Here is a 17,574-nt window from a genome sequence, read left to right as displayed (position 1 = left end):
TCGACAACTCTACTCAACGAGTAGTGATGAGTTTTGCACAGTTTACTACATCTTTACCAGTGGGAGGCTCCTTTGCGCAGGACGCCGGCTAGATTATGGGTACCACAACAGCGCCTATTTCTGCCGTGAAGCAGTATTGTGAAAACATTACTGTGTTTCGGTCTGAAGGGCGCCGTAGCTAGTGAAATTACTGGGCGAATGAGAATTGACATCTTATGTCTCAAGGTGACGAGCGCAGTTGTAGTACAGCTCAGAATTTTTGGGTTTTTCAAAAAACAAGAATAAAAAAGTAATGGGCAAGGCGTATCAATTACCATCAGCTGAACGTCCTGCTCGTCTCGTCCCTTAATATCATATAAAAAATAGAGAGAGTCGAGACAATTAAAGCATATTTATGATGGTTAGAATGGCTCAAACTGATCCTGATGCATCTGACCATAGGTGAGAGCAATATTGCATATGGGGCCAGACCTGCTACTCATAGTTTTTGCCTAGAAAATATCATTACGACATCAACTGCTGAGAGAGATATTCCTTGCTATGTTGACCTCTATGATGAAAGAGGAAGTATAGATGGGTTGTACTTTGAGGACATGATGCCTAATGAAAGAAGCAAGGTGTCCAAGTTTCATGTGGGGATGAAAATGAAGGAAATAAAGGCTGGCAGATCAAGAAAGGCATGTTGAAGTATAATATCTTAGATCAAGCCATAAAATGTGTGCCAGTAATATCATTTTTATAGGACCTACCGCCTGAAGGATGACAATAAGAGAAAAACATTTTGATAAGCAACCGATCCACCACTGGGAGGCTCCTCTGCACAGGATGCCGGCTAGATTATGGGTACCATATCGGCGCCTATTTCTGCCGTGAAGCAGTATTGTGTAAGCATTACTGTGTTTCGGTCTGAAGGGCGTCTTAACATCTTATGTCTCAGGGTGACGAGCGCAGTTGTAGATTTTTTTTTGTTTTTCAACAATCCTGAGCGGCACTGCATTGTAATGGACAGGGTGTATCAATTACCATCAGTGAACATCCTGCTTGTCTCGTCCCGTAAAGGCATAAAAAAATCTAACTAAGTGGTATGATTTATCCATAATGATATGATTGTACTTGTCACATCATACTGCTAACAATTATCCCCATGATATTGTACTGCTCCGAAAGAATTAAATGTGTGATGAACCTAAATAACACCACCACCCCACACTTTTGGCTAGAATACAACATTACCACCAGTAATAGTGCACCACATTCTGTGGCAGAATACGGCAGTACAAGTACACCATACCTATTCTGTGGCAGAATACAACAGTACTGGTGTACTACATTCTGTGGCAGATTACAACATTACTAATGCACCGTATTTTGTAGCAGAATGCAACTAGTGCACCATACCTGGAGCCCTATTACATCGAAATACGAAGTTTCAGTTGACGGATCGTACATTTTCCTATTACGAAAGAGTTTCGCGATTAGACATTAACGGCCGTTCCCAATATTCAGTCTATCTCTTACTTGAGTAACTATCGTTGACTTTTCTGTCCCAATAAACTTATCGACCATAACTCACCTTATCCGTGCACGCTGTCTGTCAATGGGACGACGTAAAGCTTACCAGCGATATAAAGTTTGTACGGAACTTTCAATTCACGCGTCCCAATATAAGGCGATAAGAATGACTTGTCGGGTATATTGGAACAGCTTCAGATTATTAACAGCTAATTACTGACAGTAGAAGGTAGTAATTCATCTCTATCTGTAGATAATATATTGCGAACGGCCGTTAGTCTATCGTTTACCTTATTCGCAAATTAACATGACATTAACTTTTTCGTTGTTTGAGATTAATAAGGTCGTAAGTACAACTTCACTTTTTATGGTTATGTCAATGGTTCCAAAACGAAATCCGACCGCACTTCGGATCCGAAGTACTTTGGTAATAGGATTTAATTTGAAGTTCGTCGAACTTTCGTTTCGGACGAAACTTCGGCTTTTGATTATGGTAATAGACCTCCTGTTCTGTGGCATAATACAATATAAAAATCAGTATGCATTCAGTATGTAATAGGCCATAGATTCTCAACCTTATTTTGCTCACCACCCACTTTGAGAATGTTTTTTTCTAGAGTATTTTCGTGTATTTTTTTGCCTTTTTAGACTATAGTTTTTAATCTACCCACGCCCCATCTATATGCCCCCTAATTTTCTCTGGGTCTTCTACTGCCCCCCCGAAAGTCTCAAACGCCCACAAGGGGGCGTTATCGCCCACGTTGAGTACCTATGATAGGCTTTATGAATGATTTTTTAAGTCTGAACAGAAATTAAAAAATTGTTTTTAACCTTGAAATACATTTGAATTACAACATCATTCGCAACATTAAATGAAGTGGACCACAATCACAAAGCAAATTTGTTAAAGAACCAAACAATAACTCTCTTATTTTATTGTTATTTCTCATTGTTGTTTTCAAGGATATGTTGCAACAAATATAAAAACAAATTAGCAATAATCCAAGAATGATGATTGTGAATATTTTCATGTGATAGTCATCACCTAAATTAACTATGGCTATATTCATTACAAGACCTCTGCAAGAGTTGATATATTGACTCACATTTTACACAAATTATCTTGCCCCAAATTAGGCATATATAGCCTGTGTTGCAAGACAACAATATATTTAATACAATATGCTTACTTAAACATACATAAATACATATAAACATCCATGACTCGCAAACAAACATCCATATTCATCATATAAATGCTTGCACATACCGGGATTCGAACCCGGGACCACTGGCTTAGTAGGTAGGATTGCTAACCACTTGGCTATACAGGTCGTCGTCGCTATGTGATATGAATAGTTGATGATTGTCATCAACATTTTGTGCCAATCCAACAGTTTCGTACAATTCAATTAGGGCTACCAATCTAGGTATTTTCGCGTATTGCCGTATTATATACATGATGCATGCGCGATCCCGCGTAATTTGCGGGATTATCTTTTGGCATTATCAATAGTCAAGTCAGCATTATACAAGTCTTATTTTTATGATATAGGAGGTCAAAGGAGCGTACGGGTCACCTGGTGTTAAGTGATCACCGCAAACCACATTATCTTGAAACACCAGAGGAATCACAGGAGCGTTGCCGGCCTTTGAATAACTAACTCTTGTTACGGATGAAGCTACTCTCAAATTCATGATAAATAAACTGGAAGACAATAATTTATCGGTAGCTTTATCTTTGTGCCAACATATTTAACAATGACGAACAAAAATAACTTTTCATCTATTTTGCAAAATTACCAAGTGTCATGTGATGGTGAAACATTTTATCTTCCGGCACAAAGTGTGTTCTTTTTTGTTTTATTTACGTTAGTGTACATATTATATATTCATAAAGTGGTAGGGGGTAGGTAGAGACCACGCCTTTCACCTACAAATGCCTTACATTATATTGATTTCTAAGTGTGGGATCTTGCGAATTGTGAGATCCCGTGTGATTGACAATTTTCACTCCTGAAAATACCCGATTGGAAGCCCCTGAATATGGCAACATACTTAAATGATAGATTAATATATTTATCTTTGTACAATTAAGGAAATAAATTAAATGTTTGCAAAAGCCATTTCCAATTTAAATCTTAACTCAATGGTGTTAATAATCAAAGTGGGCTGGCGACCCAGGGACAATGGATGAGTAATAATTAGATAACACATAGAATTTGTTGAGATAAATCCACATCAAACAAGATAGCACATTCCTTACTTGACCACTTGATTTGAAGAACCCATTTCAGCAATAGTATTTACAAATATGACAATAATAGTTATTATAACAGTATTTTTCTTGGCATTAACAAGTGACTATGGGCAACACTGAAATATATATTTAAATATTTTATATATAATAGTTTGACTCTTCCTCATGACATAAACATAAGCTGTTATTCACATCATTTTTACATGTCATGTCTAAAGGCTGAAAGTTTGTCAGCACATACTCCCAACACAGGTGAGTACAACCAACCAAATCAAACAATTATGGAGTTTAGGTTACAGCGGCTTTGGCAGGTAAATGGTACTGAAAGTGTATAAAATACATGTATGTGTATGGATCTAAATACATCAAATAATAAAGTGTGATTTTTCGGTATCACCTTCAGAATATTATTAAAAATCATGTTATTCATTGCCAGACATGCTTCATGTTCATGAAATTATAATGTAACTTATGTCATAGTATAAAAGCTAAACTTTATATATATAATACTTGGGTAATAAGTACATGATGTTTCCTCATTAGCTAGACACTTTTGATAGTTCCTACCCCTTGCCAGATATGCCTGATAGGTATGTTTATAAAGAATCACTTAATTCTTGTCACCGATAAACATGTGTAAAATTTGTTTATATTAAGAGATTTAAGGATGAACAAATGTGGAATGATATAGGTAATAAATAACATTAACCACCAGAGCAAAAGTTTTTATATAAATCCGTGAAAAAGAATTTATAAGTAATTCTGTATAAAGTAGCCATGATAATAAACAACAGGGACCTTGGCAATAGTCCATAATTAACACATTATATGATTACACATTAGATGATTAGGTAATGCAGAGTGGCATCTCACATTATGTTGTACTCTTTATATGCTCACATGACTTCTAAATTACATTTATCACATCAATTCTCGGAGCTTGTTATATAATTTATAAATAGCGCGCGAAATAAGTATTTCAATATCTAGATGTACATTTGAAATTCCATAGCTATTGGATTGTTTACAAACAATTTGGCGGTTGGCCAAAATAGTTATATATATTTGATTTGCGACGAAAAGAAGATTTTATAGGATAAGGATAACTGTAACAATTAATGTAATCAAATTCCATGTTCCTATATAACCAAGACAGCAGCGATTTATTGACTCTGTAACTCAATAAAAACATACCTAAACAAAAATCTGAAAATAACTTTGGAATATAAACATAATCCAAATTTATAACCTGGCAGCGGCACACGATGTCAGAATTCACGGCCAATAAATCCACAACTTTGCCCTTTCCTTCATCGCCCCATTGAGCACCTAACACAACAGTCACTTTATTGTTTTCCATTCTGTTTTTCTCTCTATTAACACCGTTGAATTCAGAAAACTTCGAAACCGAAAGCATATTAATGTTAGATTTAACACTGAAGTCTGAAATAGAACACACAGAAAACACGACTACTAGGTTAGACGCATGCGCCCGCAAGAACAAATGAGTAGAAACTACACTAAAATCAAAATGAAATGAAATTTATGAATGGTTTATTTACTGATGAATGGACGATAGGACTATGGAGTTGGACTAGTAAAATTATTCTCTTTGTATACAAGTGAGAACAAACTATTAGGAGGATAGTAGTTAGATTATACAGCAAAGAGTATAATAATATATAGGGTAAAGAGAGCCCTCTCTACGCATTATGAGCTGTCTATTTGGAAACGAAAATAACTATAGGTATATTATAAGCTCGAAATTATTAAATTCATTTTAACCTTTCCTGTTGTGACACAATTAAAAAACTAACTCTACTTTTTAATGTAGGTATTGCAATTTTTTACCATGTTGAAATTGCGCGTTAGTTATTTAATTTTGCCACAACATAGAACATAAAGGGTAGATTTAGTAGTGTAAATATGCAAAATGGAACACGAGAGCTACATTCATGCGCTAACGCTAGAAGTAGGCGCCATTTTATGACCAGTGGGCAGTGACACAACTAAAGAAAAGGTTTCAAAGCTGACAAAGCTTTCATTTTCGGGCCAACTAACAGATGACACTATAGTCTTCTGAAGACGTCACTTTAAGGCGTCTGTCCCACCCCTGACGATACCTCTCGAGTCTCGTTATAAAATTGGTAAAACGTATTGATAAATGTTATTAAATATTAGTAAAATTTTACTAGTTTACGTCAAACATAAATCAATACTTAGGTTTAAAATAACTTTATTCTCATTAGGACCTATTGTCACTTACATGAGAAATTAATATTTTACAAATTAAACTTAACAACAATGATTTTGGTAGGTACAGAATACATACAATAAAGGTACATACTTGAAAGTTGTGATATAATAAAAATGGGAAAAGAAGCCGGTAATGATGCATTTCAGCGTATTAACTATTTATACCAAGTAAGTGTTACCGGTTTATTACCTACCTTAATATCTATATGATAATATTTGCTTGCACTTGAAGCACAAAAGTCAACAACACAAATTACACAAATAAAACTTTATTTTAAAATGTTATTTGTATATTTAAATCCCAGAAGTGAGGGTGATCACTAAAACATAACAAATTTGTATAATTTATTATTTATATTATGATTATCAACAAAACATACTCGATCTTCTGTATGCTCAGTTTTATTTATGATTAACAAGATTTATTATCGAATCATGTTACTTTTCAGATAAGCAAAGAAGTTACAGAAAAAAATCCAGCACTAGGAGCATACTACAACAAATTGATTATTAATGTTGCAAAGAAGAATGTTCTCAAAATGTAATTATATAAAAAATATATTTGATATTAAGTACCTACTTATAACCTGCTCTTATTTCTGTCTTCAAAAATTTCACACTTTGTAAATTTTTTATGGAATGGATCATCTGTGATAAGTGATCTTAAGTTGATTTAACATTCTTAATTAATTTTCTAACAAATTCAGGTGAATAAGTGGTTTATAGGCAAAGAGGTACCTTCCCAGACTGTTGTTTCTAGACAACCTTTGTTTGGTTTCCCGCTATGTCAAACTTCAAAGATAAGAAGATGTTTGTTATTGCTATAATAAAAAAGTCATACATCACTTTTGAATGAACCTTATGTAGATCTTCATCAATTAACAATTCCTACTTAGAAATTATAATACATTTCTTGTATAACAAATTTTTGAGAGATGTACTATTGAATAAGTAGCTTGTTCTCTAAACTAACACTTTATACTAAAAACCCTATCACAGGCACATGTCAATGAGACACCTAATAGGGACTCCACTCCAATTTAATTACTTTTTTAATTGTATTGGTCTAAAATGAATCTTTGATGTTCAAATTTATTGCTACCATTTCAAAAACCTAAGCTTAAATTAGATGAAATGACATCAACCTATAATCTTTATTTATATCATTTCAGACACCCCGATATAAAGAAGCAATTATGTAAGAAATGTCATGCTCTGACAAGTATTCAATTAACTAAGTTGAAGTGTAAAAATAATGTAAAATATATTCCAACTAAATGTAAAATCTGCAATATGGAAAGGAATTTCATCATAGATAAGAAAAAAGATAGTATTTGGTTAGACAGACCAGAAGCAGTTCTAAAAATAATAAATTAAGTTTTTATAGTTTGTTTTTTACCTCTGCAATACAAGTAGGATGAAGTATTGAAGAAGGGCTAAAGGAATTTATTGAAAGCATACCAAGTCGCTTAAATATGATTGATGCTGTAAATATTTATCTAGGAGTATGTAATATTCAAGAAGCACAGCAGATACACAGCATAAGAGACATAGCTAGAGTAATTACAGAATATAATACCATGTTACTAAAAACAGGTTCAGAACAAGTAAGAATCATAGCTTCTTACAGCCACCCAGTGCATGACTTCTTGTTACTCTCCACTTGTCAAAGAATCTAGGCCATGTTATCGCCACTGATTATGACCAACCATCTACTCGGACTAAAGTATTGGCATTGCTCAGCTACAGCATGACCAGGTTATTGTGAGTCTCCACGCACCAATTGCACAATGAAATGGACAACTGCTCAATAATGTTTGGCCGCCCAGGCTAGTTGATTTTGCAGTCAAGACTGTTCATGCCATTGCAGTAATGTGTGAATAATACCTGTGATATAAGACTACTTGAACACTGAATGAGTGAGGCAACTGAGGGTTTTTCAAAAGTGGGAGAGTCACACTGTCTATCTCTTCATCACAAACAGGCCAGACCTGTCCGGATTAAGTACCACATTCGCAACAATGACAGGCGTGAAGTAGAGGCTAGTAGTGTTTGCATTGCATTAAAACCCAAATTTGCGTCACTAGAAAGTATTATAAGTGATTTAAAATCCAAAATATTGTAAAAATTAAATAAAAAAAGTTTTTAATCTAAGTTGAATAAACGTTAATATGAATTAAAAATATTTTTTTTGTCATTCAACTGCAATTTTAGCTGGCAACGAGCAGTCAGAATCTTCTCTTTTGCAACAATCTTTCTTCAACTTTCTATGGGTGTCATCTAGAGGTGATCTTAATGTTTACTTTAGAGTGATTAATGAACACTAGCATAGATATTACCTCTACCCTCCTTAATAGATATACTATCCCACTATTTAATTTACTAGTGCCACAGACTGGCAATAAATTTAATAGAAAGAGTCCGACCAACCATGCGCATTTATATTATGAACAAAACCAGAACGCAAGGCTGTGAAAATGTAGATTGGAAATTACTGAATAATAGACAATCAAGTCATCACCGATCAACTTGATTATTTTTTGTGGAGTTCCACACTTTAATGTGGAGTCTCTCTCCTCCTTCTACAGCATATATCATGGGAAGTGGTTAGATTAGTTGTTCAGGTTAATTTTATTCACCCGCATCTCGTTGATGTGTCTCTAGTAACTTCTATCCAAGCACAGCCACTTTGTGGACTCTTTTTATCCCCAATCGATACGATAAGTCTCAAACATACTCCCATCTCAAAGGCCGAAAACGCATTTCTTGACCTCTGGTATTGCTGATGTCCATGGCTGGCTGGTAATATTACTTTACATCAGTGGCCTAAGTAACTAGTCTGTTCCATAATATACAGTGCTAGTATGCATACAAACTATATTTGTATCGATCGTAATAAAGGAGCCAAACTCTAGATTTTATTCTATACGCGAAGATAATGTATAGAACCGAAACGGCCCTTGTTTACAGCGAGTCGCAGAAATAATTTTGGACTCTGACATCGAGTGTATGACTGTGTGCCACTACCAAGTAGGCTTTTGGTACTGTATGTGGATTTGAATAGATGTCGATTACCGTATGTCGTTTCTTTCTATTGCACTACTAGAACGTGTACTGGATGAAAGAGTGTACTTAGACAATTTTCAAATAAATGCGTGCTCTCCAGGCTTTATATGCAGTTGCCAAGCGTACCTGTTTGTAAGAATTTATAAACTAACAGGACTATTTGCAGCAAAGTTGAAGCGAAGTAGAAGTTTGGCGAGGGTAATACGTGGGTAATACATAAAGTCTGTACGGAAAGAGAACCGTCGTGGCATAAAATGGGAATCAGATCTCGGAGTGTAATAAATTACCACTGGCAACATTTCGAAACGTCACTTTAATTTTAGTTCCTTCACATGTCATTATAATTAAAATATCAATTTTCATATGATTACTGATTTACTGATCATGATTATTCAATTGCGGACACTGTAAACTAGATGGAAGTACGAGAATCACATTTTTTATTATTACTTTCACTTAATTCATAGTAAAAATATTAAATATCTGTTATAATTCGTTTTTAAAAAGTGAATACAGGATTAAATCATGGCTGAAAATGAGGAAGTTAAAGATCCGATATCACAGGAAGATTTGGTTGCAGCCGAAGAATTCAAAAATGAAGCAAATGAATATTTTAAGAGTGAGTTTATTTTATTTATCGAATGCAATATACTAAAAACGACACATGTAGACAAATTCCTTATAATTTTACATGTATGTTATGGATTGTGTGAAACTTATTTGATATTCATAACCTCTCTTTTCAGAACAAAATTATATTATTGCTATCGAGTTCTACTCGAAAGCGATAGAAAAGAACCCTAATAATGCGGTTTACTATGCGAATAGGAGTATATCTAACTTAAGGTTGGAAAACTTTGGTTATGCTCTAAGTGATGCAACAAAAGCTATAGAAATAGATAGGTCTTATACAAAGGCCTACTATAGAAGGGCTGCTGCATATATGTCTTTATCAAAGTACAAATTAGCCCTTAAGGATTTTGAATATGTAAGTATTATCCATTCCTTATTATTATTACTGAAAATATTCAATATTGCCTGTATCTTTTAAAATAACACAAATATAGATATATTTAACCCTACTTAAACATTTAAATCAAATCATAATAACTAAGATTTTACCATTTACTACCACTTTGGAAAAGGTTGAGCTTTAATGAGAAGAAGTTGCAAGAAACCCTTTGCCACTCTTTTAAATCAACATTTACAGCTTTAAATGAGTAATTCAAAAAATAAATGTACCTAAATAAATAAAAACACAGTTATTGAGTACAGTAGATGCATTTATCAACATGCACTGTAAAAAATAATGCTTGTGTGGTAGCATTTTGTTAACGATTATAAAAATATCAATTTTATAAACAAAGCAGAGCTTCCGATAAAGGGTTTCATGATTCTGACACATGGACCAACCATTGCCTCCTTCAACCATATTTTAAGGAAGGGAACAACTCACCTCACAAGACAGGCAGAATCAATCACAATGTAGCAAAATTTAATGAAACTATGCATCTTACAGATTTCTTTATATACAGGGTGTCTCAAAGTTATGGGACATGAAGGAAAAGTACCTTAAATATCAAAGATAGGCTATTTTACTGAAAGAAGACTTTAGGTTATTTTTAAAAGTTAGTACTTCTGCATTCAAAGATTTTCTAAAAATTACTTGCCTCGTCTGGGAATCGAACTAACTGAAATTAAAAAAAAATCAACCCTACTTTTATAATGCCAATCGAAAGAATGGCTACAAACTAATAACTCTTCTTAAGTAAGATAGTATTTTAAAACTCACCTCACAAGACAGGCAGAATCAATCACAATGTAGCAAAATTTAATGAAACTATGCATCTTACAGATTTCTTTATATACAGGGTGTCTCAAAGTTATGGGACATGAAGGAAAAGTACCTTAAATATCAAAGATAGGCTATTTTACTGAAAGAAGACTTTAGGTTATTTTTAAAAGTTAGTACTTCTGCATTCAAAGATTTTCTAAAAATTACTTGCCTCGTCTGGGAATCGAACTAACTGAAATTAAAAAAAAATCAACCCTACTTTTATAATGCCAATCGAAAGAATGGCTACAAACTAATAACTCTTCTTAAGTAAGATAGTATTTTAAAAGAAAGGAACAACATAAAATGATTGTTTTCCTACTTGGATTGGTACTAATGGACCTATTATATGGCCGGCCAGATCCCCGGATCTTACACCATTAGATTTCTTCTTTTGGGGATACGTGAAAGATATGCTATACAAAAAGCAATATGAAAACGTGGGCGAGTTACAAACAGAATTGTGCCATATCATATCGAGTATTCACCATTAAATGATAAGAAAAGTAGAGGACTTATAAAAGATTGGCGATTTGCGTAAGACAAGACGTTCCTTTAAAATACGATGTTACTTAAGAAGAGTTATTAGTTTTTGGCCATTCTTTCAATTGGCATCATAAGAGTAGGGGTGTTTTTTATAGATTTAAAATTGTGATAGCTACACAGAAGGTGCTTTTGCATATTATAAAAAACTTATAATATCTCACTTAGAATATTAAAAATCATGTTAAATATTATATTATTATTATTTTGTTATTACCAGGTAACCAAAGTTAGGCCAAATGACCAAGATGCCAAGATGAAATATAATGAATGTGCTAAGATTGTCAAGAAAATTGCATTTGAAAAGGCAATAGCTGTTGATAAAGTAGTAGTTAATGTAGCTGATTCTATTAATTTGGATGCTATGAGTAAGTGATCATTATATAATTTTAGTTATTCATATTTTATTGCTTTCCACTATTAAAACTCTCTGTTCCGGGAAACTCTGATCACACTGTATGCCTCAGATCAGAGCTTTTCGCGATTTTGGCGCTCACTGAGTGTCCTGTCAATGTGTTTTATTTTACCTGTAGCAATAGATTGCTTATTATTAGGATGATTTGAGTGAATGTATCGGAAAGCTATTGAAACAAGCTATTAGATCATGAAAAATAAACCATCTTATAAACAAAGTTAGTGTCAGAACTTGGTGAGGGAATAGTGCGCCATATGACAGTTTAAGTTCGACTCTCGGTTTTGGTGAATCTGAAAAATCTAGTGCCACAGCAGATTAACCTACTAGCATCAATCGTTAAATTGTCAAATAGACATGTTTGTGAACGTTAATAAAACTTCTATATTGTGTTTTAAATATTAATCATTCTTACCATCATATGAAAACTTAATATACGTTCACAAAAATCGTCACCTTGTTGCTCTTAATAGTGATTTTCATTATTATAACACTAGAAATAAGGTATTGCTTGTAACTAATTCTAGTAGGCTTCATAAGATACATAATAGCTTCAAGGGTAAATGTATACACTTCTATAATAAAGTCCCAGCCACTGTTCAGGCATTGTCTATAAATAAATTTAAATGTTTTATAAAATAATGGCCCTGTCGTAAATCCTATTACTCCACTGCTGAATATCTAAATGATGGGGCAGCCTGGGACTAGATTGTGATTATTTTATAGCGATAGAAATGACTGTACAATATTTTTATTGAAAAGAGTGCAAAAAAAGAATGCTGGGAGAGTTTTTTGCGCCGCTTCTTCTCTCGCAGAGCGCCATTTGTTTCCGAAGCGGTAGTAGTATCTAGTAGTTATTAGAAATTACATCAAAAAGAATTCTAAAGGAATCAATTTTGAGAAAATAAATGCCTTTTACGCCTTTACCTCCTGGATCTTTCAAGACATTTCCTGTAGTAGTACATAAATAATTTGTTTATTTTTTGTTATTAATTGTAGGGAGCTAGTATGCAACATATGATATTAACTAATATATATTTAATAAAAAAAATATAAATAAAGTTATTAGCTCTTTACTGGCAGTATTCAGCATAATATATTAAAAGTACTAAGTACTTTCTCGCACCTTTGCGAGACTTGCATAGTTTTTGTTGTGAAGGTAAATCAGTCACAAAGAGATAATCACTTTATTTATTTATTAGCATCACCAACACAATAATCACTAACTAATACATTGAATATTATTCTAAATAAGTCTAAGTGTTATTGCACTTATAGACAACAATCACATGCAAGTATAACATACATAATTATTGAATTTTAAAAACATAAGAACTACATACTAAGATACTATATAATACAATTATATAATAAGATGCAATATAATTATAAATAAAAATGAACAAAACTTATTTTACTTAAATACGGCAGAACTAAAATTGTGTAGTTCATGAAAATTTTATCATCTATTATCTATTCTATTATCTAATCAACAGCTATTGAAGATGAATATGATGGGCCATGTTTGGAGAATGGTATTGTAACTTTAAGGTTTGTCACAGAACTTATGGAACATTTCAAGGATCAGAAAAAACTTCACAGAAAATTTGCATACAAGGTGAGGACTGCAGTGCAGTGAAACTTTATTTAGTTATGAATTATAAATACACTTAAATAGATTAATAATTATTAAAAAACGAAAGCCAATTAAATCAACTCCAAGTTGCTTGAAATAGAACATCTTTAGGATGTATTATAGGATTTTAATATAGAAAGCAACTGGGAGGCTCCTTTGCACAGGAAGCCGGCTATATTATGGGTACTACAACGGCACCTATGTCTGCCGTGAAACAGGAATGTATAAATATTAATATTTCGGTCTGAAGGGCGCCATAGCTTGTGAAATTACAGGTCAAATGAGACTTCACAATTCAAGAATTCAGAGTATCATCACTGCATTTTAATGGGCAGGGAGTATCAATTAACATCAGCTGAACGTCCTACTCATCTCATCCCTTTTTTCATAAAAAAAAACTAATTAATCTAAACTAGATTTTTGATATTATAATGTAGTCTGATAACAGTTCTAGTATTTCATTTTAATATTTGACTTTATTACTTACAAATTATTTACTATCACTGCAATATTTACAAGGATAGAAAAGAGTTAGTTGAAGTTTCTTATGAGGAAGCTTATTGTCACTCAGCGGGCAATGGAGAGGGCTATGTTCGGAGGTTCACTAAGAGATTGAATCAGATATGAGGAGATCTGTAGGAAAACTAAAAAAAGGATGAGGGCAGCGCAGGACCGATCATGATGGCGATATTTGGAGGAGGCATTTGTCCAGCTGTGGATGTCTTCCGGCTGAAATGATCACGACGATGACAATGAAGTTTCAGTTTCAGTTTCGAAATTCAAGTTGCTTAGAATCTGCATTTATAATTCACTCGCTTAGCCCATGTAATTATATGAGTATATACTGTTGTTTATAGTTAAGAAATTATAAATGCATTTTATATTTCAGATCCTAATTGATGCTAAAGCATATCTACAAACGCTGCCGTCAATGGTAGACATAAAAGTGCCTTACGATGAAAAGTTCACTGTGTGTGGTGATATACATGGGCAGTACTACGATTTATTAAACGTTTTCAAGTTGAATGGATTGCCCTCTGAGAGCAATCCATACTTGTTTAATGGAGACTTTGTGGACCGTGGATCATTTAGTGTCGAATGTATATTCACATTGTTAAGTTTCAAGCTTTTGTATCCGGATCATTTCTTTATGTCTAGAGGTAGGTTTCTATTTGATTTAATACAAAAATTATATTTGAAAACAAAATTTATGAACAATGCGTTACTTGAACCCATGACCTCTTGGGTTCTGTGTGAACGTTCTTCCACGGAGTCAACCGTTCGAGTGACATATCCTTGATAAATATTGTATGTCTTGTTCATCTCTCAGGTTGTGTCTTCATCGAATTGAATTTAATATGTAATACTTACCACACAATTTGAATAATTCTTTAAAATTATATACTTTTTTAATAATTCATTAATAAAGCCTCGCCTAGTATCGGAATACTGGGTCTCGAAATCTCGAGCGATTGCCAATTTCGTGGTCATCTGGAGGGCAAAGCCAAATTGGCTTCAAAGCTTACAATTTCCTTTTGCGGAGTTGCTGGGATGATACGACATGGGTACCTTCAAAAAAAGCGCGTACACCTCCCTTAAAGGCCGGCAACGCTCCTGTGATTCCTCTGGTGTTGCAGAGATTGTGGGCGGCGGTGATCACTTAACAACAGGTGACCCGTAAGCTCGTTTGTCCTCCTATTCCATAAAAAAAATCTTAACATTGCGGCCCTGTACATTTTCTGGGATCATGTTGTAAAAGTTTAAACATCGCCTACCAATTTTTTTTTGTTTCTCTATAGAATATCGACGAATTCTGGCTTTAAGAGTATAAACAGCATTTTTAATTCTAACAGCTCGCAGAAGCACCGATCTTTTATGTGTTCAACTGCAGACTTCTTCAATATACGAAAATTACCAACGGCTCCTTGCCCACTTACTCCAAGGCAGTTCTATCTACTTTGACACCCCTTTCATTATTATGAGTTGATCGAAAAAATATATATATTTTTTCTTATACACTTATTGTCTGTCTGCCAAACTACGTAAGTAGTTTGTCGGCAGCAGCTCTCGTGCAAAGATAATACTAACAATAATAACTATAATACTAACTATACTAATTACAATAAAACAAAATTTACAGCATTAACCTAAAACTACTATTAAACCTAATGTACAGCATTAAACTTATTTCGTATTTGTAAATTAACACGGCATCTATCATCAATCTTAATATATATAAATCTCGTGTCACAATGTTTGTCCTCAATGGACTCCTAAACTAATGAACGGATTTTAATGTTGATTACTTCATGGAGTGCAGTTTGGTCCAACTTGAGAGATAGGGTAGTTTTTATTTCGATTTGGGACCCACAATTAGTTTTATTACCAATATTTGTTTTGTATGGACATATTTTCAATGAGAGAATTTAGTGACGCGCGGTTTGACAGTTCTGCTGTGAAACAATTTCATTATAACAACAAGGAACATATTATTATGTTACAATGAAAAATTATTGACAAATTCATCAAAAACGGTATTTTATTTATTATGTACAGAACAACGTCTGTCTGGTCAGCTAGTAAGGTTAATATCATAAAGTTATATTAAATCCATTTCATGGGCACAGTGAGAGATAATGTCTTGTGAGAATTGGTTTAAGGTGATTTTTAGAGGAAACATCTTTTAGCAAATCCTGTGGCAGTTCATTTATGACAGTTGGCACTATCCAGCGTTTATATGAAATGATAGTAGTTACTATCATAATAAACGCATTCCAAAATTGAATAAAAAAAATTGGGAGTTTTTAAGTTGTAAAAATATCTATGGCCAGACTAGTTACATTCGGAAATTTTGGACACAACCTAATAATGAATGAATTCGTATTAAAATTCTAGGTAATCACGAAACAATGGTCATGAATAGGGTATATGGTTTCCGAGGGGAAGTGACTGCGAAATACTCATCACAAATGGCTGATCTCTTCACGGAAGTGTATCACTGGTTGCCGCTAGCCCATTGTATTAACAGCCGTGTACTGGTGATGCACGGTGGATTATTCACGCGTGATGACGTAACTCTTGATGATATAAGAAATATTGAGAGGAACAGGGAACCACCTGAGGAGGGTGAGTATTTCATTTTGTTGGAAGAACTTCCTTGCCTTCAAGTACGAGATTATGGTTACCACAACGGCACCTATTTCTGCCGTGAAACACTAATGTGTAAGTATTGCTGTGTTTCTGTTTGAAGGGCGCCATAACTAGTGGAATTACTAGGCAAATGAGATTTCACATCTAATATCTCAGGGTGACGAGAGCAGTTGTAGTGCCGCTCAGAATTTTTGGGTTTTTCAATTATCTTGCATTGTAATGGGCAGGGCGTATCAATTAGCATCAGCTGACCGTCATGCTCGTCGTCTCGTCCCTTATTAAAAAAAACTTTTGGTGTGTTTCGGTTTAAAGTGTGTTGGACCACTAACATTCATCATATGTTTAAATATGATATTATGCTTACCATATTTAAGTTACAATCACAGTGCTCAGAAATTTCGGTCAAAAAATATTATGTCATTAATTGATATTAATTAATTAAGTGTTATTTTGTATGTTATTGTTTAACGGACTTATTCATAATAAAACGCTTTTCGAAGGTATAAAGCTATATTAGTTAAAACGTTTTTTAAGCCTATCGAACGTTCGATAAAATTCCTTATTTATATTCGTTAGATAAATCTCTCATAATACGTCTATATAGTACGCAATGTTGCCATTTCGTTCTATTCTATTCTATTATTCCTACTATGGCTCCTGTGGAAGGTATCATTTCGTAGGTACAAACAAACATGATTTTAACTAATTTCAATGGAAATAGACATCTTTTCAATGTCAATGGTTTGTCAGTTGTCAAAGTCGATCTATTTATCACATTATTTAACGAACAGCTGATCGATGTCGGCCATGTTGTAAAAGTAATTCAAGTTGTAAAATTGGCAAAAATCGCAATAATTTTAATGCTTGGAGGATTTAAAAATTTGTCGACGACTGCTGTAAGAGTT

General features: G+C 33.7%; 3 protein-coding genes across 4 annotated transcripts in view; 2 read left to right on the top strand and 1 right to left on the bottom strand.

Annotated features, from left to right (window-relative positions):
• The window catches only part of LOC126964870 (adenylosuccinate synthetase), a 47,924-nt gene extending 42,609 nt beyond the window's left edge, over positions 1–5,315 (bottom strand). Inside the window, exon 1 of the mRNA XM_050808190.1 lies at positions 5,022–5,315. Within this exon, the coding sequence (XP_050664147.1) occupies positions 5,022–5,189 (168 nt within the window). The 5' untranslated portion in view covers positions 5,190–5,315. The remainder of the gene's footprint in view (positions 1–5,021) is intronic.
• Positions 5,316–5,824: 509 nt separating this feature from the next.
• Positions 5,825–8,211, top strand: LOC126964883 (uncharacterized). The gene is made up of 3 exons (XM_050808202.1): positions 5,825–6,196; positions 6,478–6,569; positions 7,201–8,211. The coding sequence occupies exons 1-3, from the start codon at positions 6,143–6,145 to the stop codon at positions 7,403–7,405; spliced, it is 351 nt and encodes a 116-aa protein (XP_050664159.1). The 5' UTR covers positions 5,825–6,142; the 3' UTR covers positions 7,406–8,211.
• Positions 8,212–9,459: 1,248 nt separating this feature from the next.
• LOC126964869 (serine/threonine-protein phosphatase 5) overlaps positions 9,460–17,574 on the top strand; it is a 415,601-nt gene continuing 407,486 nt past the window's right edge. The window contains exons 1-7 of one of the 2 annotated variants that reach the window (XM_050808189.1): positions 9,463–9,516; positions 9,602–9,713; positions 9,841–10,082; positions 11,692–11,839; positions 13,380–13,501; positions 14,409–14,679; positions 16,415–16,645. In XM_050808189.1, the coding sequence (XP_050664146.1) occupies positions 9,620–9,713; positions 9,841–10,082; positions 11,692–11,839; positions 13,380–13,501; positions 14,409–14,679; positions 16,415–16,645 (1,108 nt within the window). In that variant the 5' untranslated portion in view covers positions 9,463–9,516; positions 9,602–9,619. Of the gene's footprint in view, positions 9,714–9,840; positions 10,083–11,691; positions 11,840–13,379; positions 13,502–14,408; positions 14,680–16,414; positions 16,646–17,574 lie in introns of both variants that reach the window. The other variant, XR_007729443.1, reaches the window with a different exon arrangement.

Source organism: Leptidea sinapis, chromosome 6 (assembly GCF_905404315.1).
Source record: "Leptidea sinapis chromosome 6, ilLepSina1.1, whole genome shotgun sequence".
Classification (NCBI taxonomy): domain Eukaryota; kingdom Metazoa; phylum Arthropoda; class Insecta; order Lepidoptera; family Pieridae; genus Leptidea; species Leptidea sinapis.
Note: the sequence above shows the minus strand (reverse complement) of the source record. Positions and strands in the feature narration are given on the sequence as shown.

Coding starts and splice junctions, on each gene's coding strand:
- LOC126964883 (XM_050808202.1), top strand. CDS start 6,143: ATGGGAAAAGAAGCCGGTAATGATGCATTTCAGCGTATTAACTATTTA. Junction 6,197..6,477: donor GTATTAACTATTTATACCAA/GTAAGTGTTACC, acceptor GTTACTTTTCAG/ATAAGCAAAGAAGTTACAGA. Junction 6,570..7,200: donor AAGAAGAATGTTCTCAAAAT/GTAATTATATAA, acceptor ATATCATTTCAG/ACACCCCGATATAAAGAAGC.